This window comes from Pristis pectinata, chromosome 1 (assembly GCF_009764475.1).
Source record: "Pristis pectinata isolate sPriPec2 chromosome 1, sPriPec2.1.pri, whole genome shotgun sequence".
Taxonomy (NCBI): Eukaryota; Metazoa; Chordata; class Chondrichthyes; order Rhinopristiformes; family Pristidae; genus Pristis; species Pristis pectinata.
This window is the reverse complement of record NC_067405.1, coordinates 53,674,631-53,699,637: the sequence shown is the minus strand read 5'-3', so window position 1 is coordinate 53,699,637 and position 25,007 is coordinate 53,674,631. Positions and strand designations below refer to the sequence as shown.

Genomic DNA, 25,007 nt, shown 5'->3' with positions numbered 1-25,007 from the left:
TCTTGCTTAGTTTGCCGCCCAAATTATGCTACAATTTATCTACCCAGTTATTTATTGATATTATTATACTTGTTCTCCTGGTGAAGTACTTGTTGCATTCTGTGGCTGCTTGCTGTATTCTGAGGTTGTTTAAAAGCCTGACATGTGGATGTCCACCATCTTGAAAGCACACTATCCTCTAACATCACTACTCGAAGCTTACAGTTGATGAAGTACCATGTCATGGTAACCCATCATTTCGATATTATCAGCTCCAAAACTCCAAGGAGGAAATAGAGTCAAAACATCTCCATGTTGTCTTTGTACTTCAGAAACATGGCTAAGGGGGAGGGAGGAGGTTCAATTACACTATCATTAAGTAGGTTCGTAAAAGTACAGAGGCTGCTGAATTATTGAAATTCATTCATGTGAGTTGTTTTTAATTCGTACATATCAAACCAGAGTGGGGCAGTACTGGACTCTGTCGTGGGGAAAGGCAGCAGTGAGATTAATTATTCATTTGTATTTGGCCTTATTATAGAGAGAGAGAGACCAGGAATAAAAGGCCAATTTTTGGGCTAAGATCTGATTTGGTGAAAGTGGTCTGCTTTCAAGTTATGGTTGAGAATTCAGTGTGAACCATTGAAGGAAGTGATGATGTGTGTTCAAGAATATACAATGTTTGAATTATAAGTGGGTCTATTAGTTCCAGCTTCATAGATGTTGAGGGACATCCAAGACAGGATAAGTAACAAAAAAAAGATGCTTCTGACCAACATAGTGAGCTGGCCATCCAAAAAAGGCTAATAGTTAAAATAGGGAAACTAGGAAAATAGAATGCATGGAGAAAATATTAAAAGGTGAAATCGAAAATTCTGAAGATGTTTTCCAACTACAGGAAAGGGCAGGAAAGAGACTAAAACAGGAGCCTGAATAAGGGAGAATGTCTCTTGAAAGTGAATAAATTGCCAGGCTCAGATGACTTTTTTTGTCCCAAACTCAGAGAGGCATGGGAGGAATTGATGGAGGGGCCCGACAATCATTTTCTTATACTCTGGCTATAGGCAGCGGTGCTTGAGAACTGGACATTGGCTGTTACACCTTTTTTTCCTTGGGGTGGGGGGGGTGGGAAAGTAGGGGAAAGGAAATAAAGTGAAGCTGTTGCAAATCAGCATTTTGGAGGGAGAGCAATACATCAAATACAGTCAATGTGGATTTAATGGCTAAAACAGTTAAATTTTCTGAGCAGGCCATGGAGGCCAAAAGAGTGCATTTAATGTTCACGGGGATTTTGGAAAGTTATTTGATGTTAATCGAGAAGGTAAAAACCCATGAGATCAAAGACTGAAAAAACAGGAGCACTGTATTCAGTGAGTGGGTGCAGGTCTTTGTAGGTGTGCGTAAGATAAAGTAAAAAGGGGGACATTAAGTTTATTGATATCAAGATTGTCAATAAGGATGATGGTATCCTTGGCTACAGCAAAATATCAGTGGACCACTTGGGTGGGGTCAGATGACAAATAGAATTCTATTTGGAAGGGTGAGGAAACAGGGTAAGGGAATTCATGACAAATGATAGATTCCAATTTCCCTGTAAATTGCTTAATATCCTAGGTGCATGTACACAAGCCTCTGAAGATAGGAGAACAAGTAGGTAGAGTGCTTTAAGAAGACATACACCATATTTGCATTTAGTGATTGAGCCATTGAACAGAACAGCAGGAAGGTGATGTTAAAACTGTACAATACTGGTTAGGCCACAGGCAAAGAAAACTGCGCACTTGTGGTCACCATACAAGAATTTTGTTAGCACTAGAGAGTGCAGTGAAAATTTTGGAAGACATTACCAGAAGGGATGATAGTTTTAGGAGATGGTGATTAGGCTGGGATGGTTATATTGTTGCAAAAGACTTTGAAAAGAAATTTAATAAACTGAGAGAATGAACAAGAACGACCTGCTTCCCTTAAGAGAAGTAGTGAATAGGAAGCTTGGATCTGCTGATTGTTAGAGTAATTAGGAGTTGAGCAAATTTTTTGTCACTCAATGATCTGGAACTGTGGCAAAAGCAGAAACCCCATAACATTTAAAATACCTTGATCAGTGTGTGAAAAGTTGTAACCCATGAAGCAAAAGAGCAAGAGCTTGGAATTAGAATTAATCTAGTGGTAATAGAAATTTGCCCTTACGGAATGCACACATCACTACCCAAAAAGTTGAAATACAGAATTTGTGGGGAAAAAATTTTTAAAAAATACAAAATTAATTTTCAATTCGCGTTTCTTGAAGTATGCGCAGATGATGTAGCTTTGCGTTATGGAAAATTGCAATATGGACAGTTTTCTAGGAATGCAAACCCCCCATCTCCCCCACCCCCACCCCCACCCCACCCACCATAACATGGGGATTGCCTGTAACCTTTTTTCAACATCTTTCTTTTCTCATTGACAGCTCCATCATTTTGCTAGTGCCCTGTACATAGAGCTCAATTACTGTGGTAACAAAACCTTTTGTTGTACCATTCCTAGTATAATTAATTTTGAAATGGTAAACCAAAACAAGCTTCTTTTTAAAGACACTTTATTTGTTTCTTTTATGACATAAGTATTCAAACACTTATAGAAAAGACCTGATTTTATGTTACATATATAAATCAAAAATGGATGAAACCTTTTATCTTAGTAATGGCTTGCAAAGCTGCTTACTGATAATCTTGCACTGATCAGTGAATAAATGGAAAGTGAATCATAATTTTGAGACCAGTAAAAAAAACTATTACTGCAGAAGCTAGAAATGATGAAAAAGAAATGTCAAAGTTTTAGTAGGTCATACTCAAAATAGCACCAGTTTTAAGGCAACATCTCCTCAAGAATGCAAGCACCAGTAGACAAATGTCTGAACACACCGTTAATTATTGGGTACTTTAAACAATTTGTCTTGTAATTGGTCTGCTGCCAACGTCAATAATAAATGAGCACATTTTCACTTGTTGCATTTCATCTTGAGTCATCCTCAAATTTATTGCTTCTGGAAATGTTTGGCCACATTTTCAGAGATTGAGGCTTTAGATATCTAGTGCAATATTTTCTTGGAAGCATCAAACTTATCCCAGTTTCTGTCCATGGCGAGGTAGTTGAAGCTGGGTAAGTTTTAAATGCAGTCACTTTCTTAATAAGAAAGAAGGGCCAGGTCAAATCTGCTACTGGGAATGTTCAGTGCTCTGTAAAATTACACTTGATTTCACCCCAGTGTTAAGTACCAGGGAGCATTAGTTATTTGTACACCTGTGACATTTTGTTTTTTATTCCGTTTTCTGATATGTCCTATAACTTCTATCAAAATAATCAAATGATTTAGAACTTGTCATCCTGGTAGCTCCAAACATAAGCAAGTTAAGTGCAGTGTCGTAAGGAATCAGCCCTTTTTTGGTTTTGTGCTGCAAGTGACTGTTCAAACTGTCTTCAGTGTTACAAGAAGCAGACAGGCCCAATGTCAACACCAAATTCCTGATCCTTGCCACCAATATCGAAAGGAGCAATGTCTACAATTGGCAGATGAACTGTTTTCCGTGATCGATACTCAAAGATAGTCTTGCCCCATTCTCCTGTATGGTTCTGTAGGTAAACAGAAAAGTGTAGCTTTTACTTTTCACCCTAAAAGCCAGGTTGTTGACATAATAACACTTCGAGTAAATGTAATCTACGAATGGAAGTCTTTAATTTGAAATGGGATTTAAAAGCTGTAGTGGCATAATATGCCCCATCTATCTTCTGTGCTACTTACAGTACAACCATCTTCCAGGACGTTGTATGCAAATTTCCTGTTTCCTTCAGCTTTGAGTTCCATATCAGCTGTACTCATTAGTCTTAAGGCTTTTTTGACATTTCCGTTTTCATAGTCCATGTAGGCAATACTGTTCTTACAGTGGTAGGTGATATTCTGGGAAGCTTGAGTAGATCGAATTCGAAGGAATGCTATTTGGGTTTCAACAATATCTTCAGACACTCCGTTGTAACCATAGCTAAACTGTGGAAACAAGAACATTGTAAAATGAGTTTATTGTAATCTAATCCAATGTTTAAATTTATTCATTCTCAGGCAGTGGGTGTCACCAATAGAGTAATCATTCTGCCCTTGAGACAGTGACAGTGGGTCTTTATTATCATATAAAATAATTGAAAGGATTATTTTGATTTTATGGAACAAAATGATGACCAAGTTTTATAGAAGAATGGAAAGAATTAACTGTAAATCCCAAGAAAGAATTGAACTTCCCTGTTCTCTCAAATGGCTGTTAACCAACACACACTTGTGCATCAGGCCTGATTTCCTTTTTTCTTCATTAATACAGGCTGTGGAATCACGATGAAGATATTTGTTTCTGCTCAGGGCAAAGAATTTCAACCCTTGTTCCTCCTTTTCCAAAATGAACTTTCCAAAGAATAAAAGGATCAAGAATTGATCCTGATCTTCAATTGCATTCACATGTATAATGCAAAAAAACCAAAGAAAGGAAGATCAGTTTAAAAAGCTAGGGTCCACTGGCTGCCAGTGGTATGAAACTAATGCCCACATTAAACTACTAACTCAAAAGTTGAGAGTTCCAAATTATAAATTGTAGTCTGAGTTTTCAAACACATTCTAATTAACCTGGCAACAGATGTCATAAGAGACCCAATCAGACATGCACTCCAATATCATGAGTTATGATATAACAGTTTGACTTAACGTACATGGAAACCACCATCCATGGAGTCACCAAACCACACATGCTTCTTGCTGTGACCATCTTGGTTTGCCCACCAGTTCTTGCGAGGGATGTTGCTGGGATTGGAAGACACACAGGTCTCACCAGTATCCATGTTGCAGTGTACCTTGATGGCATCCATTTTGCAGCCTTGATTAGGATCAATCCAGTACTCTCCTATTTTGTGGATGTGAAACCATAAGTATTACTGTGCTCTCGGGCCAAATTTAAAGCCATTTAAATGGATAAACAAAGTGACAGTTTTCTCTGTGTATTGCAAATACTTTGTTGAAAAATCCAAAAAGGATGAATTCCTCTCAGTGGGAAAGTGAGTAGTAATGATGCAAAAGAGATGCAGATGAGCTAACCGACTGGGCAACAACAAGGGTAGTTGCAGGGAGAAAGTTTCCCGTGACTAAGTCATTGGCCTCAAAATAAGGGGTTGCCCATTTAGGACCAAATTGAGGAGAGATTTCTTCACTCAAAGGGTGGTAAATCTAAGGAACTGTGTATCACATAGGACTGTGGAGGCCTTGCCATTGAATGTGTTCAAAAAACAAAAATCAATACATTTCTGGATATTGAAAGAATCAAGTGTTTAGGACATGGTAGATCATCACTGATGATCTCGTTGAATGGTGGAGAAGACATGAAGAACTGTATAGCCTATTCCCATTCTTCTTTCTGATGTTCATACACACTTTAATATCTTGTTGCAAAATGCAACATTGCTTACACAAATGAAACATCTACACTGACCTTTAGAAGGCTTGTGGGACTCTGAATATCTTTGATATTTAAAACAACAATTAAAAAGGTGCCAAAAAAGGTAATGAATAGTGTAAATGAGCCCATCAACTTGCTTTATCAAAAGAATTGCCCAGCGTTTTTCTATCCTTATTGGTCCTGGTTTTTCTTTATAACCATCGCTGAGGACATTTATAAGTACAAGTTCATACCCTGTACAGTTTGCGAGTTGGAAGTGTGCCTGTGAACTGATTTCCCAGGCAGCGGAAGATGCCTGCAACCCTGCAGCAGCAATCAAATCCTTCGTGCCGGTCTCCCAAATGCTTGTTGATATGCACGGGCTGTACATAGGTTGGGCGTTCATAACCTGGGGAGGGCCTGTAACTGAAATCAAAGTGTGGAAGAGTAGTACAATGTGCTGGTACTACCAACCAATGATGAGTTTATAGGCACAGGTGGCAAGACTCGCCATGAGTGTGAGATGACCTTGATGAACCAGTAGGTCTTTTCTTGTCCAATTTTCCTATGCTTATATAAATTGTTAAATGCAATAGTAGACAATGTTTGTAACTATACATTCAAAATACATTTCTATTGTCTAGAGGATTAAGTTCATTATAATGCTACTATTTCTTTGAAACGATATGCTTACCACTCTTGAAGTCAGGATGGCAAATTTTTAAATCTCGGCAACTGGGTGCTGGGCTTTTATGGGATCCGTCTGGTGTCAGCACAGTCTCCATTTGGCTGTTTAGGGATTTCAGAGTAACCACTATTTCTTCAAGGTTCACCTTTACAGATTCACTGGGCTGATCGGCATTCATGTAGTACCCGTCCTGATACACAAAACCCTTTTCGGATGATGGTACGGGCGGAATATAGCCAGGTGGACCTGGTGGACCAGGAAGTCCCATAGGACCATCTTTACCAGGAGGGCCCTAGGGAGCAGAACTCATATGTAAGGAAACAGTCAATGTAATAAAAGTGTAATTTATTGTAAATTTTATAAATATAAGAAAATGGAATGGCATTGAAGGAATCATTCAGTCCAAGTGGACAATCACACAACCTTACTCTTTCCCCAACTTTATATTTATTTCGTCTTCAAGTATTTACATGGTTTGCTTCTTAGTGTTGCTATTAATTCTGCTCTATTGTCCAATAATAACTTGCTGAGTAAACTAATATTTCCTCACAGCATTACCAAGTTTTTGGCAATTACCTTCGATCTGCTCACTTGCTTTTCTGCTGCTGGAAAATGTCAATCATGCTTTCATTCTCATCCCTGAATCTGATTGTTGTGTTTGTCTTACACCAGCGTCTTGAGCATAAAAATTTAGGCTGACATACTATTTCAGAACTGAGAGGGTGTTGTACAGTTTGAGATGCTGCCTTTTGGATGGCATGTTAAACAGGGACTTGCCTACAGACATTATTTGAAGTATTTTAGACAACAGTGAGTGTGAACTGCATATTTATCCTTCAATCAGCATCATTTAAAATAAATTATCTGCCATTATACATGTCTATTTATTAGAGCTAGCTGTGTGCAAATTGATTCTGGTGTTCCTTGCAGCATTCCAGAATCTATCACAAGTGGCTGCATTTCTGCACAATTCAGTCCTTATTTGCATGCTGTGATAGTGCAATAAGACAGTTTGCACTCTCAATTACTTTTGCAAAAGTTCTAACAACATTGAGCACTTTATTCTGTTTTAAGTTTCAGCTTTTTCACTCAATAGAACTTTTTCATCCTTTGTGCTCTCTCCAAAGTCTTGAGCTCTTTTCTCAAATATGGTACCCATAATTGACACCATTTCTGCTGGTACCTAATCAATGTTTTTACAAATGTTTAGCAACATTTTTGTATTTGCATTCTACTGTTCATTAAGATGTTTAACATGCTTTGTTAACAACTTGCTCACTTTGCCCTCTCACTTACAGAAATATATGTACATACACCCTCATAACTCTGCTGATGGGGCCCTCTGCTTCTTTCTGGAACAAAGACCCAAGTGGTTCCCCTACACTAATACTCTTAGCTGCCTGGCAGAACTTGTTCTTACCCTGAACAGCTTCTATTTTGATTCCTCTCACTTGCTACAAATTAAAGGTGTAGCCATAGACACTTGCGTGGGCCCTAGGGACACCTGCCTTTTTGATGGATACGTGGAACAGTCCTTGTTGGCAACTGCACTGGTGCTGCCTGCTGCACTTGTGTGGAACTCATCAGTTTTATCAACTTCACTATTAACTTCCACCTCACCCTCAACTTTACTTGGACCATTTCTGACACCCCTCTCCACTTTCTGGATCGAGAGACAAACTATCCACTGATTCCCACAGCTACCTCAACTACACCTCCCTCTCTTGTAAGGATTGGATCCCTTTCTCTCATTCTGTTCTCGAGATGAAGCCTTCCACTCCAGCACATGTGAAATGGCCTCCATGTTCAGGAAATGTGGCTTCCTTCTACTTTGGTTGATGGAGCCCTCACTCACATTCCCCTACTTCCTGCACTTCTATTCTCATCCCACCTCCCACCAGACCAAACAGAGATAGAGTTCACTTGGTCCTTGCCTTTCAACCTTCCAGCCTCCACATCCAGCACATCATTCTTCACCATTTTCACTAAATCCAACAAGATCTTACTTTGTACTACATCCCCACCCCTTAATGCTTTCCATGACTACCTGTTTCCTTTTTCCCTGGCAACTGTAGGAAATGCAAGACTTGTTCCTACATCACCTCCATTAACACCATCCAGGGACCTAAACAGCCCTTCAAAGTGAGGAAGAGATTAACTTAGATCTCTTCCAATCTCGTCTATTGCATTCAGTGCTATTGATGTGGCCTCCTCTATATCGGCATGACAAGCGCCTGCACTCTCTGCAATGGCCATCTTGGGCTCCCAGTTGCGTGCCATTTTAACTCCCCTTCCCATTCTCACACTGACCTGTCTGTCCTCGGCCTTCTCCACTGCCAGGGTGAGGCCCAACGCAAACTAGAGGAACAACACCTTATATGCTGCATAGTTTACAACCCAATGGTATGAACATAGAATTTTCCAATTTCGGGTACTGCCTGTGTTCCTTACTCTTTCCTTCTGATCCATGCAGGTTTTTTCACCTACCCACCCTCCCCGCCAGCCCCCATTACCCATTTGTATCCCCTCCCCCGGCTGATTGCAGCTGCCCATCATCTTTCCCTTTTCTGTTTCCACATATCACTTTCCTTACTTATCAGATTCCAGATCTGCAGCCCTTTGTTGTCCCCACTTATTACCTCCCAGCCTCCTCCTCTGCCGCCATGCTGCTCTCCCACCACATGGCTCCATCTGCCTATCATCCTCATCTGATTCCAACTATCATCTGCTGGCTTCTACCTCTCCCCCTCACCTCTTTATTACTGACCATCTCCCCTCAATCACCTGCTGAGTTCCTCCAGCAATTTGTTTCTTTGTTCCAGATTCTAGCATCTGCAGTCTCTTTCTCCACCCTCATTACTGTGTGTGTGCTTTAACCCGCCCAATTTTAAATGATGCCATTTACGCCTTTTTTTTTGCATTTCATCATTCTTCCTATCAAAAATGCATCACATCTCTGCATTAAGTTTCATTTGCCATTTTATCAATATGTTTAAGTTCTCCTGAAATTTCCCATCTCCCTTGTGCTACATTATCTGCAAACATTCAAGTTGTGCCCCATATATGCAAGTACGTAAGTAATATGATATCCAAAATAGGATGGGCCCTAACACATTGCTGAGTAACCACACTATTTTCATATCTTCACCCTGAAAATACTTCAAAGAACTACATGCCACCTTTCATTTCTTGAATAATATACTTCCAATCACTAATTAATTTTGTCCAGATGATTGTCACCAAGGGCTTCATTATCAATGCCAATAGGCTGACTGTGCTGTCAGTAGTGGTTTTGTCCTGCTTTTTCAATGATGATGTAACATTTGTAGTCCTGCAGATTCATAACCATTTCTGCGGTGGAGAGGAAGACACCAATGAGAGCTTTCTGTAATTTACTTCCTTGCTTTCACTGTAATTGTGATGCACCCCATCCAGACCGAATTCTTTGCAGACTGCTAACCTTGTTGAAAGTTTAACTTATCCAATATCGTTAACGCCGCCTCCTCCTATATTGCTACATTAGCGGCATGCTCACCTTAATGTAAACAAATGCAAAATACTCATTTGTATTTAGTTATGACCATTGGCTTTACAAGTCATTTTTTTCTTCCTTGATTTATCCGATCATTTCTTTGATTACTTCTACTGTTTGTCCATTCCAGCTTAAGTTAGACATCTCTCTTAACTATATTTAACTTTAATGACACAAAAGACAATAGAATCCTTTCTGAAAGATGTTTTTAAAAAAACATCTTCAATCAGATGAACCCTATTGAAATAACAAAAGGTGCACATCAAAGCCTTTTTGGAAATCCAAATACGTTACAAGATTCCTCAACATAGATGGTTAACTTTCACTGGCTCCTTATTAAGCAATGGCTCAGTTTAACATTTTTATCCTTCTCTTCACACCCCCTCTGGTCTCGTCTGTTTCCCTTCCTCATCCCCTCCAGCCCTATAACTGTCTGAGCTATCAGCATTCCTCCAGTTCTAGACTCTGGATCATTCTTGAATTCAATTAATCTTCTATTAGCTAGCAAGGCCCCAAAACCTGGAACATTTGGTCAGCATGGACAAGCACGGAAACAGGCCCAACTTGTCCATGCTGACCAAAATGCCCATCTGTTAGTCCCATTTGCCTGCGTTTGGCCCATATCCCTCAACCTTTCCTATCTATGTAACTGTCCAAGTGTCTTTTACGTGTTGTTATTGTACCTGCCTCAACTACTTCCTCTGGCAGCTCACTTCATATATGCACCACCCTCTGCTTGAAAAAGTTACCTCTCGGGTCCTTTTTAAATCTTTCCCCTCTCACCATAAAGTTATGCCCTCTAGTTTTTGATTCCCTTTCCTTGGGACAAAGACTGTGTGCTTTCACCCTATCTATGCTCCACATGATTTTGTACATCTCCATGAGGTCACCCCTCAGTCTCCTATGCTCCAAGAAATAAAGTCCTAGCCTGCCCAACATCTTCCTATAACTCAGGCCCTTGTGTTCTGGTAACATTCCCCTAAATCTTCTTTGCACTCTTTCCAGCTTAATGACGTCTTTCCTATTACAGGATAATCAAAACTGTACAGAATACTCCCAGTGTGACCTCACCAGTGTCTTTCACTATGTGTTTTGATGTACATGTGACTAAAAAAGACATCTTATCTTATCTTGTACATGCTCCTTAATCAATTCTGCCTCTTCCCATTTCCTCTACCTGATCTTTTAAACCTACTTAGTTTGTTGCAGTCTTTTGGCTATTGGCTTTTATTTCCTCTTGTGATTCAAAGTCAGGATTTGCTTGCTAACACTTCCATGAAGAACTTTAGAATACTTTGCAATGTTAAGGAGTACGCAAGGCTGTGGCTTTTGTGACTAATATTTACCACACACACCAGCCAGGGACAACTCACAGAGTAAAAAGTTGACTACAAAATGGATGCACGAAGTTGGGATTTGATGTTAGTGACCCAGATTGGGAAATGTTGGGTAGTGGTAATTGGAGTCTCCATTATCCCTACTTTGCTTGCATATTTCTGTATTTTGTCTATACATTTATTTCTCAATTGCCTTCCCACTACTTGACTGGTTGTAGTATAAAGCCAGAATTATAATAGCTTTTCTCTCTGTTCTGAATTGCAACCAGATAAGTTGTGCCTTTTGATCTTCAGGGGTCTCTGTCTCCAGTAGTCGTTTATTTCTTTGATTAATAGTTGTACCTCACAGTTACAAATAACCTGCCTTGTCAAATATCTATAGCCAGCAATACAAGGTCCTAATGCTCCCCATCTTTGCAGTACTTACACTGGGGCCAGGTTCTCCCCGTGTACCACGTGGACCAGGAGGCCCAATAGGGCCGGTAAAGCCATTGTTACCGTCTTTGCCAGGGGCGCCAGGTGGACCTGCTGGACCCTTGAAACATTTTAAAATACAGTTAGAAAACTTGTATGCAAGCATCACAATGTGCATTTAGTACAATACAGAGATCATACCAACTTTAACTACACTTTAATTATAGTGAGTGCAGTGTTTACCAGCACCAGCCATTCAATGCAATAGATAAGTTTTAATTGGCATCACTCTATTGGCTCACTGACTGCAGGATCCATGTACCTCTTAAAGGAGGAGCAGTGTGAGGTTCTGGCAGATGTTTTACAATTGGAATTGTCTAAGGATACTCTATATGAGAGCTCTAGAGTTATTGGATGCTGAATCTCTGGTCTTGCAGAGCTATCTGTATTGGGTAGAAGATATCCTCGAGACAGAAGTTCTAAAGGCCTTGTCATTGACCTTAGTGCCAAGAATCTAATTCCAACTTGTGGCTGGCAGAATCGCAACAAGAAAAACATATTCCAAAAGACATTTAGAGTCCAAGACTGCTATGTACTGGATCAATCAACAAAATGGCACATACCAAACAACCAGAGTCCCTTATTCCTGTGGGTAAGTGTAAGGTAATAAACTTTTGTAGAGAAAAGTAAAGAATGAAACAAAATCAGTGAAAAAACCTTTATGGGTAAAAATGAAAATGGGTGTGCTGGTTGCTTAAACAAACATCTCAAAGTTGAGCAGTAGATTGTTTTGCTTTTAACATCTAAGAAAAGTACAGACAATAATTTGCACGTAATTCTGAACAAAATGAATTAAAATATAAACACTTTCTCATTTTTTGACAAAGTAAGTATGGCTTCACTTCTGTGTTTTCTTTTCCTGGGGACTGCTTTCGTTAGGAAGAGAGGCCAACTTCCCTCCTTTGCTGCAAGTGTGTATGAAATGTTGCACCCATATCCTTCAGTTTGGATCTCTGAGAAGTAGCAGTCAGCAGGTTCCGATGCAATAGTCAAACCTTTAAGGATTCCTACAGTGGCATTGAGGGGCATAATGTCCATCTGTGCATCCATCAAAATGTGAAAACAATGTATTCCTGACCAAGGCCAGTCCTATGGTCTTCAGACCCAAGTAGAGGATGAAGTAAGACTGGAACACTGGAGGGACTGGGCAACACAAATTGTCAAATAGTTCCAAAGTCTGACAAGTCTGTGACTACTACAACATCACACTGAACAGCAATAAATGAAGAACTGGATCAACTGCCTATTTCTAGGGATTTATATGCAGGGGATGATAGGGGCAGAATTTTTTTTTTGTTTTTAGCAAGCTCAGCCTGTCCTATGCATATATCCTGCTCTGTATGGATCAGGTAAACTAAAGCTGTTGACAATGAATACTCAAAACTTGTAAAATTAGCCCCCAAGACCTTCCAGCCTGCAATAGATCTATCAATCACAATTCAGGGCATTCTTCATTGTCTCTGCAATACATTGACTGCCACTGCAATTATAGAGTCGTAGAGTTGTACAACACTGAAACAGGCCCTTAAGCCCAACTTGTCCACGCCAACCAAGTTGCCTACTTGAGCTAGCCTGTGTTTGGCTCACATCCCTCAAAACCTTTTCTATCCATGTACATGTCTGAATGCCATTTAAACATAATTGTATCTGCTTCTACCACTTCCTTTAACAGCTCATTCCATATACCCATGAAAAAGTTGCCCCTCATTTATAATATTGTGGAATACTACTTGAGAAAACTTTGCGCTTTTGGAGCCCTGTAAAAGCTACTGTTAAATTGAAACAGAGTAAACATGCTTTGCTATAAAAAGAGATGGTGTGTCTGGGCTTAAAGGTGAAAGAGAAAGGACTGCTGTCTGGCAGTGCAAGTGATAATGATACCTTACAGCTGCAGATGGGAAAGCAGCACAGAACTCAATCCATAGAATCATTTGATAATGAACTGGATTCTATTACTACTCTTGGTTTTGCATGAATATTAATATTTCCAGAAACATCAGCAGTCATGAAAACAGGGATCTTTGAATAATTAACAAGCAATAATTCTATTGAATCAATAGAAGTTTTGTTCCTGACACCTTTTATAAATTCTAGAACAGTGATGGTCAGTTTGAATAATGAACTAGTCTCACAGCTAGTTGCCTAATGACTCTTGCCTCTTTTATTACCACCCCACCTCCCTCTGCCTGTCCAATAATGTAAATTGACAATGTTTTTGCTTTTTAATCACAATTTAGTATTTGTCATGTTTCAAAAGTATTAGGAGAATAAGACTTGGGGGCCTGAGTTACAAGGAGAGGTTGTGTCAATTAGGACTTTGTTCCTTGGAATGTAGGAGATTGAGGGGTGACCTGAAAGAGGGCATAAACAGGGTGAAAGCACATGTTTTTTTTTCCCCCAGGGAGAGGGTGCTAAAAATAAGAGGGCATAGGTTTAAGATCAGAGGTGAGAGATTTAAAAGGGACATCAGGGGCAGTTTCTTCACACAAAGTATGGTGCGTACTTGGAATGAGCTGCCAGAAATAGTGGCTGAGGTGGGCACATTAGCAACATTTAAAAGCCATCTAGATAAGTACATGGATAGGGGAGGTTTAGAGGGCTATGGGTCAGACATGGGCAGATGGGACTAGTTCGCTGGGCAACACAGTTGGCATGGACAAGTTGGGCTGAAGGGCTTGTTTCCCTGCTGTATGACTCTATAGTAGTAGTGAAATTGCCAATCTGAACTAATTTCCTTAGCAAATGTACAAAATCATCAATATTCATGCTTCTAATAATAATGACTTTTGTAAACTTGTTCACTTTACTCACTCTTGGACCTTGACCTCCAGGAATTCCAGATGGACCTGGTTCCCCAGTATTACCCTAGAAAGAAAGAAAATATTTACTGTTTCCAATAAGGCTAAAAGGTTGGGAGATGGTGGCTGAGTGGTGAAAAATTGCAAACAAAACCTTTGGAGAAAACCAGTTCCAAAAGAAAGACCTTGATCCACCACTTAAATACAGTCTAATTGGTACTACTATCTTCTGCTCACTACCCCATTTCTGGAGTTGAGATGATGAACTGTATAATTTGCATTTGGTGGATGCCCATACCTGATATGGAGGAAGCTTGACTGTCACAGAATTATTGGTTGGAGTTGGCTAATTAGACAGCATTTGCCACCAGCAGAGAAACAAACATACTAATTTCAACATTTTAAATATGAAAATATTTAGAGCTCCAATTGCCCTTTAGAACTCATACATTCTTCAAAGAAGAGGAACCCATCAACATTCAGTATTTTTAAACTAGAAAAAAATGTGCATTGAAATAAATTAAAAATACCTTAATCCTTTGTTTTCTTTTCTATAAAGTTAATGCAGAAAAGCTCCTGGGGCAAGTGTTGGAGCAGGTTTCCCAATGTAATTAGCAGAGAAAATCTGTAAGTTCACCTTCCATGCAAGCAGTCTAAATGGGACAATAGTCAATAGAAAATAGCTGGCAAACAGCTGGCAACAAGTTTGAGGTTCTGCATTTGCGCCTGCACATATGGAAATCTGGAACTTGTAGTACTTATGCAACTGAAGACATTTCCTTACATGCAGTGCTACCAGCAATTTCCTGCAAAATCCAACTGGCCCAGGTAGAATCTGCCTGGGGCATAAAAAACCCTGTGAAAGTGGGCAAACTGCAAGCTGTAAAGAAATCCAATGAAGCTCAATGCAAATGATAAAAAGTGGCAGTAAATGATGTTACAGAAGGTTTAGGGCAGCAAAATATGTAACTGAAGGTTTGGGGCAATTGTGTGAGGCGTAGGTAAGGGGTTGTCTTCAAAATAGGATATCAGTGCGGAGGAACAAAGGGACCTGGGTGTTCAGATACATAATTCTCTGAAAGTGGCATCATAGGTAGACAGGGTTGTAAAAAAAAAGGCTTTTGGCATCCTGGCATTCATAAATCAAAGTATTGAGTATAGGAGTTGGGATGTTATGGTAAGGTTGTATAAGACATTGGTGAGGCCAAATTTGGAGTATTGTGTGCAGTTCTGGTCACCTAACTATAGGAAGGATATCAGTAAGATCAGTAAGACTGAAAGAGTGCAGAGAAGATTTCCTAGAATGTTGCCGGGCCTTCAGGAGTTGAGTTACAGGGAAAGACTGAACAGGTTAGGACTTTATCAAATCTCCCCTCATTCTTCTACGCTTCAAGGAATAGAGGTTTACAAAATTATGAGGGGTATAGACAGAGTTAATGCAAGTAGGCTCTTTCCACCTAGATCAGGAGAGATAAGTACGAGAGGACACGGCTTTAGGGTGAAAGGGGAAAGGTTTAGGGGGAACATTAGGGGGAACTTCTTCACTCAAAGAGTGGTGGGAGTGTGGAACGGGCTGCCATCTGATGTAGTAAATGCGGGCTCACTCTTAAGTTTTAAGAATAAATTGGGTAGATACGTGGATGGGAGAGGTCTGGAGGGTTATGGACTGGGTGCAGGTAAGTGGGACTAGCGGAATGACGTTTCGGCACAGACTAGAAGGGCTGAATGGCCTGTTTTCTGTTCTGTAGTGTTCTATGGTTCTATGTTGTGGGTACAAAGCAGACATTTCATGTAAGGGAGAAAGCAAGTGCACCCAAGGTTTGAGCTTCTTGTTGATTAATGCTATAGAGAATGAAATAATAGAGAATATTTGGGCAATTGTATGATTCATAATACAGCAGGGAACAAACTGAACATAAAGCTCCATAAGAAAATATGAGAATATGAAGTTTTTATAGCACAGAAACAGTTAGCCTAGCACCACAACCAAGAAATTTAGAGACAATAATCCCAAGACAAAATTAACTGGTAACTCGGGGGCGGGGGGCCAGACTGTGTTTGATTAAGAGGGACATAAGATACTGTAGGTGCTGGAATCTGGAGCAATAAATAATCTGCTGAAGGAACTCAGAGGGTCGAGCAGCATCTATGTAAGGAAAGTTGCTGCACCCACAGATGCTGCTCGACCCACTGAGTCCCTCCAGCAGATTATTTGTTATGTTTGATCAACTTGTTCAAGTAATGGAGGTGATTGATGAGGGTCATGCAAATACTGCTGTTACGTGGAATTTCAAAGGAATTTCAAAAGTACCACTTAAAATGAGGTACTTGTCAAAAATTAAGCCCTTAAGATTAATGGGCAGTAACTATATAAATACAAAATAAGTTTTCTGGTGGAAAGCAGAAATTAGCAAAGAGACTTTGTTTAATAGATAAATTCACCTCACCTATGTTCAATACAAGGGGACACAACATCTGCACTTTGTTTCTTTTCAAGCCACTGTACAAGGCTGCAACATCCTTCAGGACATGAAAACTATCACATGGAGGAAACCAAATTTGAAGATCTAATTTGTGGTTAACATACATTACAACAGTAACAACAAACAAAATGCTGGAGGAACTCAGCAGGTCGGGCAGCAATCTGTGGCAGGAAGTGAACAGTTGGTGTGTCAGGTTGAGACCTTTCAACTGGACTGAAAGATAAAGGATAGGTAGCCAGTATAAAGAAGCTAGGGTAAGGGGTGGAGCAAGAGCAGGCAAGTGATAGGCAATATGTAGGAGGGAAGAGTGGAAGCAGCAACAGATGCTGGGAGGTTTTAAGTGGAGGCAACAAAGAGCTGCAGATGATGGAACATGATAGGAATGAGTGGAGCATGGAATCAAATAAGGGAGGTGAGATGGGCAGATGGGAACAGTAGGGGGAGGGGACCTCGTGGGAGGAGTGTGTGGGTAGGAGGCAGAGAGAGTGGGCGAAGAGGAGAAAGAAACAGGGTGACGAGAGGCTGGTGTGGGTGTAAGAGGAACTGGTAGAACGGGAGGAAAGAGTAAAGGGATGGGGGAGCAGCTTATCTGTGCAGTTACCAGTCCAATTTCAGGCTTTGCCTGTCCCTTTTCTCTCTCCAGATCTGCTGCACCCACCTCCAAGTCTCCCATCACCCTGTTTTATTCCCCTCCTCCACCAACCATCTGTCTATCACCCACACACTCCTCCCCCCTACTGTTCCCATCTGCCCATCCTTCCTCACTTATTTGATTCCATGCTCCACCTTTCTTTCCTATCAGAATCCATCATCTGCAGCCTTTTGTTGCCTCTACCTATCACCTCCCAGCCTCTGTCTCTACTTCCACTCTTCCCCCCTTCATCTGCAATATCATCCCTCCTCACCTGGATCCACCTATCACTTGTCTGCCCTTGCCCTACCCCTATCCCTCACTTCTTTATACTGGGTATCTCCCTTTTTTATCTCAGTGCAGATGAAAGGTTTCGACCTGAAACGTCAACTGTCCATTTCCCTCCATGGAGGCTGCCTGACCCACTGAGTTCCTCCAAGCATTTGTTTGTTGCTCCAGATTCCAGCATCTGCAGTCACTTGTGTCTCTATTTTGCACAGCAACATATCTATCTAGGGTGAAGTAGTTACATGCAAATTAATTCTAGAAACATACGGCTTTGACATTTTTCATGAATTCAATCTAAGCATGAAATACTTACAGGAGGCCCTGGGGAACCCGGCATACCAGGCATTCCCCGGTGACCCTTGATACCATTCATACCAGGTCTTCCATCTTCACCTTTACCACCAGGTGGACCTGGTAGGCCCTGGAAAATGGACAAAGTCACAAAGCTTGAAAAAATGTGACATAACTTCAATAAACAGCACATTATTAAAAGTTTCTGTGTTTAGTTAAGGCAATTTTGAAAGAGTGACCATAGCCAATTTACCCTCTCTCCTTGTGCCCCATTTAGGCCTGGAGGACCCTGTGGGCCTGGAGGACCCTGAAAGATATTGAAGGAAGGAGAAAAATCAAGTTAAGAATGATCAGGCTCAAAATTCATTCCAATACCTAAAATTATTCTGAAAGCAGTTAACCACTATGCTGTCATCTCCTCTGTTAAGTAACTGGACGAGGAGATAGAATTCTGGACCCTTGAGCAGAGACACTAATTTAAATTCCCCAGATGGTGGGATTCAAACTCAAGTAATTAAGTAAACTTGGAACTCAAAAAATGAGTGTTTTTCTTAATAATTGTAATAACGTGGGAAAGACCCTTGTTTCTTTAATATCCATTAGGGGAAGAAATCTACCTTTCTTGCCCAGTTTAATCTTAATGCAACACCAGATATGTCCAAAGAGATTGAATCTTAACTTTCTCCTCTGTTTAGGGACAATAAGGGACGAAGAACAACTGGCATTGTCAGCAATATTCATATCCTCTGAATGATTTTTTTTTCCAAGAATCTTAGAGGATTCTTTTTCTCTTTCAGATCAAGAAACCAGGGTAAATAAATGCTACCCACAATTAGCCATAAGTGCTAACCTAAGATAAAAAGAGAAAAGTTCTCAGTTGGTCAAGCAGCATCTGTGGAGAGAGAAACAGTTAATATTTCACATCAGTGGTTCATCCACCTGAAACATTAACTCTGCTTCACTAAGGATTCTGCCTGACCTGCTAAATACTTGCATTTTCTGTTTCTATTTCAGTTTTCCATATCCTGCAGTATTGTGCTTTTATATCTGGTGGTGACATTGAGGGGAAGACATTACTATCCCATTGTAGCCTTTCCTTGAATTGGTGGAGGCACTAACTACCAACACATGCCACTCAAACTGCTACTTGACTTACAAGAAATGAGTCTGATGCACCTGATTGCAATGTCAGAGATAAAATGGTAAATCTTTAAACTTTTATACAATCATGTAAAGATAGAATAGAAGAAGGCCATTTGCCCCCTTGGGCTTATGTTGGCTCTTTGAAAGATAATATTCACTTAGCTCCATTTCCTGAGAGCTTAGTATTCTTGTACAGTTTCTTTAAAACTTTACTTGAGCACCTATTGAAATGTACTTTCAAAATAGAAATTTTTTTCTTCAATTGTTTTTTTTAAATTTCAAACATAGTAACAAAATGCTCATATAGATCAGAACGCTCTTAGGTGCCAAAATTTCCATGTCATTAATAATCATTTAAATAAGTATTTTAAGTCCCAAATATAATTCCAATGATGCAGTGTAAGTTTCCAAACTTACCATTGAACCGCTATCACCTGGTTTGCCAGATGAACCAGGCTGACCAGGAGGTCCAGGAGCTCCCGGTAAACCTTGATAGCCTGACGGCCCAGTATCACCACGCTCACCCTGTGTCATGCAAAACATTAATGTTAACAGTCAGCACTGACCAGAAAATAAATCTACAATTTATACAAAATTCTTCAGTTCCTTTTGCTCTGACCTTCGGACCAGGGCTTCCATTTCGACCAGGAGGGCCAGCTGGACCAGGGCCACCCTAAAACATAATAGGAAATTTCCTTAATGTAATACAAAATAACGTTGGATCAAAACTGGGAACAAAGACCACTTGTGAATAATGGGCCCAAGCAGATTTTCAGTAGATGGTTGCTCATAAATCCAAGTTCATTACTTCAAAATGTCAAGGCATCGTCTTATGAAATTAATAAAATACTAAGTGTAATTACTTGGAGTAGGAATCAGCCAAAGGGCCCCAAGAATCATCTCTTTCAATACAATTATTCTCTGACCTGAACCCCATTATTCTAGAATTTTGCTTAATAATAGAGTATCAAATACAAGTTCAGACAAGAGTCAAACTACTTACATTGTTGCCAGGTGGACCAGTATGTCCCACAGGGCCTGGTGGTCCCTGTTGACCAGGAGGACCTCGTTCACCAGCAAGACCAGGCTTACCCGGTTTCCCAGCCTCACCCTAAATAACACATTGCTGGATTAACATTTAGTAAATGTCAATATGAATTACCATATGAACAAAGCTGCTTGAAATCTGTAATGCAGGTTGCCGGTCATTTCCAAGAATTCCAATAGTTTAGAATAAAAGAATCATCACAACTTATAGCATAGAAGATAGCCTTTGGGCCATTTTTATATTTGTGTCAGTTATCTTACAGAAAAATTCAAAAACTAATCTCACATCATTGGTCTCTGCCCATAGCCTTGCAACTTCTGCTGCTTGAAATCTACCATTCTCTAAAACGTGCAAAAGTCTCCCTCAATTTGGAATGGCATTTGATCTAAATAGAACCATGAAGCTAGAGTGGAAGAAAAACACAGAAAATGACTGGAGAAATTCAACAGAAGATATGGAAACTTTCCAAAAGAGCTGCTGTTTAAAACTGAGTTTCCAGAAGAGTGTTAATTATCTTGGTCAATACTGTTGAAATACTAGGACCACCATTTTCAGGAAAAAAAATCAAGACCAAGGTTTTCAATGGGGTTTAAGAAAATACAAAAAATGTGGATATCCCAGACTGTTTGAAAGCTTCATAGCAGGTAACCCAAAGGTTGTGCTGTTAGAAATCCACTTAAAGTGGATGCATAGGCTGGTGAATAAAAAAACTATTTAATTTCACAACTCTTATCTTTTAGAAACACTAGAATTGTTACAGCACAAAAAAGAGGCTTTCTAACAAGTTAAGTCTATGCAAACTCCTAATAGATCTATGCCAAAAGGTACATTTCCCTATAACTTCATAAAATATTTTCTCTCAGGTGCCTATCCAACTCCCTTTGAAGACACTGAGAGACTCTCTTTCAAACACCCAGTAAATTTTGATTGCATCTACCCTATGAATGAAAGTGATTTTGCTCGCATGCCACTTCTATCCTTTGTCCAACATTTTAAATCTGTATCCAAGATCTATGAGTCCTCTCTAGCTACTAGGTGAGGTCCCAGAGGACTGGAGAGTGGCTGATGTTCTGTTTTTTTAAGAAGAGAAATAGGGAAAATCCTGGAAACTATAGCCCAATGAGTCTCATGTCAGTGGTAGGGAAGCAACTGTGGAGGTTTCTTAGAGATAGGATTTATGAGCATTTGGAAAGCCATGGCTTAATTAGGGACAGTCAGTATTAGTGCAGGGAAAATCATGTCTTATTGAGTTTTTTGAGGAAGTGGCAAAGGTGGTTGATGAGGGTAGAGCTGTAGATGTTGTCTACATGGATTTTAGTAAGGCATTTTACAAGGATCCACATGGTAGGCTCATCCAGAAGATTGAGATGCATGGGATCCATGGTGACTTGGTTGTTTAGATTCAGAATTGGCTTGCCCATAGAAGACAGAGGGTAGTGGTTGATGGGTCTTCTTCTAATTGGAAGTCCGTGACTAGTGGTGTTCCTCAGGGATCTGTACTGGGACCTCTGCTGTTTGTGATATATATAAACGACTTGGATGAAAACGTGGATGGGTGGGTTTGTAAGTTCGCAGGCGTTACAAAGATTGGTGGCGTTGTGGATAATGTAGAAGGTGGCCTAAGGATACAGTGGGATATAGATCAGTTGCAGATATGGGTGGAGAAATGGCAGATCGAGTTTAATACGGGCAAGTGTGAGGTGTTGCACTTTGGGAGATCAAATGTAAAGGGACAGTACACAGTTAATGGCAGGACCCTTAACAGTGTGATGTACAGAGGGATCTTAGGGTCCAAGTCCATAGCTCCCTGAAAATGGCTGCACAAGTTGATAGGGTGGTAAAGAAGGTGTATTGAGTTCAAGAGTCAGGAAGTTATGTTGCAGCTTTATAAAACTCTGGTTAGGTTGTACCTGGAGAATTATATTTGATTCTGGTTGTCCCATTATAGGAAGAATGTGGAGGCTTTGGAGAGGGTGCAGAAGAGATTTACCAGGATGCTGCCTGGATTAGAGGGCATGTGCTATGAGGAAAGGTTGGACAAACTTGGGTTGTTTTCTCTGGAGTGACAGAGGCTAAGGGGAGACTTGATAGAAGTTTATAAAATCATGAGAGGCATAGATAGAGTAGACAGCCAGTATCTTTTTCCCAGGGTCCAAATGTTTAATACTAGAGGGCATGCATTTAAGGTGAGCGGGGGTAAGTTCAAAGGAGATGTGTGGGGCAAGTTTTTTATCACAGAGCAGTGGGTGCTTGGATTGTGCTGCCAGGGATGGCGGTGGAGGCAGATACGATAGAGGCATCTATGAGGCTCTTAAATAGGCACATGAATATGCAGAGAATGGAGGGATATGGACTTGTGTAGACAGGGGACTAGTTTAGTCGAATTTTAATTACTAGTTTAATTAGTTTGGCACAACATTGTGGGCAGAAGGCCCTGTTCCTGTGCTGCACTGTTCTATGTTTTATGTATCTATCTAAGGTCTTTGACCCATCCACCAATAGGAACAGTTTCCCAATCTAAACCAGTCATGGTCCTCTGTTAAATCTCCACTTAGCCTCTTTTTCTTGCTCCAACCTATCCTTGCAGCTAAAATCCCTCATCCCGGGAAACATTCTCATAAAGCTCCTCTGCACCCTCTCACTTTCTCATCCTTTATAACATAGTCCAGTTATACCTAATCCAGTGTTTTTGTGTAAGTTCAACATAACCTCATTGTTTTGAAGACTGTGCCACAATTCATAAATCTCATACGTTTTACTAACCAGTCTCTGAATATGGCTTTCCATTATCATGGACTTAAGCACATTTACACCCTGTTCCCTTAGTTCCTGCTTTTCCTATAAAAGTTTTCTGATACTTTCAAATCAGGTAGTAAAAGACACAGATTCCATTTCCAAAGTAATGATATGCTAGTTTAGTTAATTGCTTCTTTATTTACTAACATAGGAGAAATACCTTGCTTTCATTGGAAGCTTAAAGTAGACACTAGTGTGGACTAAATGCAGGAAATAGAACTGAAATCATTAGGAGATAAATACTTACTGATGAACCATCTTTACCTGGTTCGCCTCTAGTCCCCGGTAAACCAGGTAAGCCTATGCGGCCAGTCTCTCCTGTTATGCCTGAAGGGCCTGGGCCTCCACGTGGGCCCTATTCAAGATAATATACACAAATACTTTTTAAAGCACATATCTACCATGAGTCAAAACATTAAGACATATCCAATTATAGACAATAATGGAGGAGAAAATTTATATGCTTTATCCGGCATTGGTGCTGCCTCTTGAAACTAATATGCTTGGTTTCCCATTCTTGTAATTATCAAGGCTAAAATATTGTACAACACACTTTTAACCATATCACTGCATAATACTTGATGATGCCAGAGCAAATTCACTTCAGCCTGCTTTGAATCTGGCAGATATGACAAACTTGCCAAAACAGTGGCTGTTCCATGTATTAATTATCAAACCATTTTATTTGTTATATGTAAGAAATTTTATCTCTAGCATATACATTCATTTTCTGAGTATTAACCTTGGATTATTTCATTTTGCATGCCAGATGCTTATTGCCTTACTTACTGGAGGACCATCTTTGCCAGTCTGACCTGGCTGCCCTGGGATACCAGGTTCTCCTTTGTAACCAGGTGATCCATTTGGACCAGGGGGACCAGTTTTACCTATTGCACCAGGAGGGCCTGTTTTACCAGGTGGGCCCTGGGAACCAGGAGGACCAGCATTACCCTGTACAAAAGAACAAAAGAATAAAAGGTAGATTTCAAGTTTTCTAATTTTCTGGAAGTTCTTCAGTGTTTCTCCAATGAGCTGGTGGGCAAACCACCAGAAATGTAATTGTTTTACATTGATGCCTCTATGGGTTCTGGTGATGTGCCACAGAGATTACAAGAGTTGTGGAAGACTTCCATAGAAATCCAAAGCTATTTCTACGATAAGATAAGATATCTTTATTAGTCACATGTACATCAAAACACACAGTGAAATGCACTTTTTGCGTTGTGTGTTCTGGGGGCAGCCCGCAAGTGTCGCTACACTTCTGCGCCAACATAGCATGCCAACAACTTCCTAACCCATACGTCTTTGGAATGTGGGAGGAAACCAGAGCACCCGGAGGAAACCCATGCAGACACTGGGAGAACATACAAGCTCCTTACAGACTGTGGCCAGAATCGAACCCGGGTCGCTGGTGCTGTAATAGCGTTACGCTAACTGCTACACTACCGTGTCAACCTCTACACTACCATGTCAACCTCTATCCATCAAGAGTAATTTATTAACAATTTACTAAATCTAAAATGTTTTAAGACACAAAAATGATTGAAGAGATTTAAATAAATTCAAACAATTCAAAATATAAATTGCCCTAGCACTCATTTTTTCCATTGAAATGAATGGAGACATTCTACATCCAACCTCGTACTAGTCCTCGAGGGGATGTCTATGTGTAATTGCTGTGGAATCTGGGGCTTTGTGGGACTTGATGGGAATCACCAGCAAACAAAACATTGGGTCTATTGCATTCATGAATGTGTCAGCATTTCTCCACAAAATTTTGTTCATAAATTTTAACATTAATTATAATAAAATACAGTGGAAGGCCACAGGAAACTATAAAAAAATTCTCTTTCAAAGTATGCTCTACAGTTTTTGAAGTTCTTGAAATTTTTATTATAAATATAAATGATTTCATGTATGAAGTCAGAGGCACAGAGGATGTTTCGGTGCTTGTTGCCTTCTGGGCCATTTCTTACCTGTAAAATCTAGAAGAAATTGATAAGATGAATTTTAAGCATTTTCTATTTTCTAGGTTCTAGGTTCACTTTTAAGCATATCTTGAAATATGA

General features: G+C 40.1%; 1 protein-coding gene across 1 annotated transcript in view; it reads right to left on the bottom strand.

Moving 5' to 3' along the window:
* Window positions 1-2,565: 2,565 nt before the first annotated feature.
* LOC127574545 (collagen alpha-1(III) chain-like) overlaps window positions 2,566-25,007 on the bottom strand; it is a 124,037-nt gene continuing 101,595 nt past the window's right edge. Inside the window, exons 39-51 of the mRNA XM_052023607.1 lie at window positions 23,728-23,889; window positions 23,186-23,293; window positions 20,098-20,205; window positions 19,714-19,767; window positions 19,512-19,619; window positions 18,205-18,258; window positions 17,974-18,081; window positions 14,272-14,325; window positions 11,414-11,521; window positions 6,124-6,409; window positions 4,711-4,901; window positions 3,761-4,003; window positions 2,566-3,591 (exon numbers count right to left, since the gene is read on the bottom strand). Of these exons, the coding sequence (XP_051879567.1) occupies window positions 3,445-3,591; window positions 3,761-4,003; window positions 4,711-4,901; window positions 6,124-6,409; window positions 11,414-11,521; window positions 14,272-14,325; window positions 17,974-18,081; window positions 18,205-18,258; window positions 19,512-19,619; window positions 19,714-19,767; window positions 20,098-20,205; window positions 23,186-23,293; window positions 23,728-23,889 (1,731 nt within the window). The 3' untranslated portion in view covers window positions 2,566-3,444. The remainder of the gene's footprint in view (window positions 3,592-3,760; window positions 4,004-4,710; window positions 4,902-6,123; window positions 6,410-11,413; window positions 11,522-14,271; window positions 14,326-17,973; window positions 18,082-18,204; window positions 18,259-19,511; window positions 19,620-19,713; window positions 19,768-20,097; window positions 20,206-23,185; window positions 23,294-23,727; window positions 23,890-25,007) is intronic.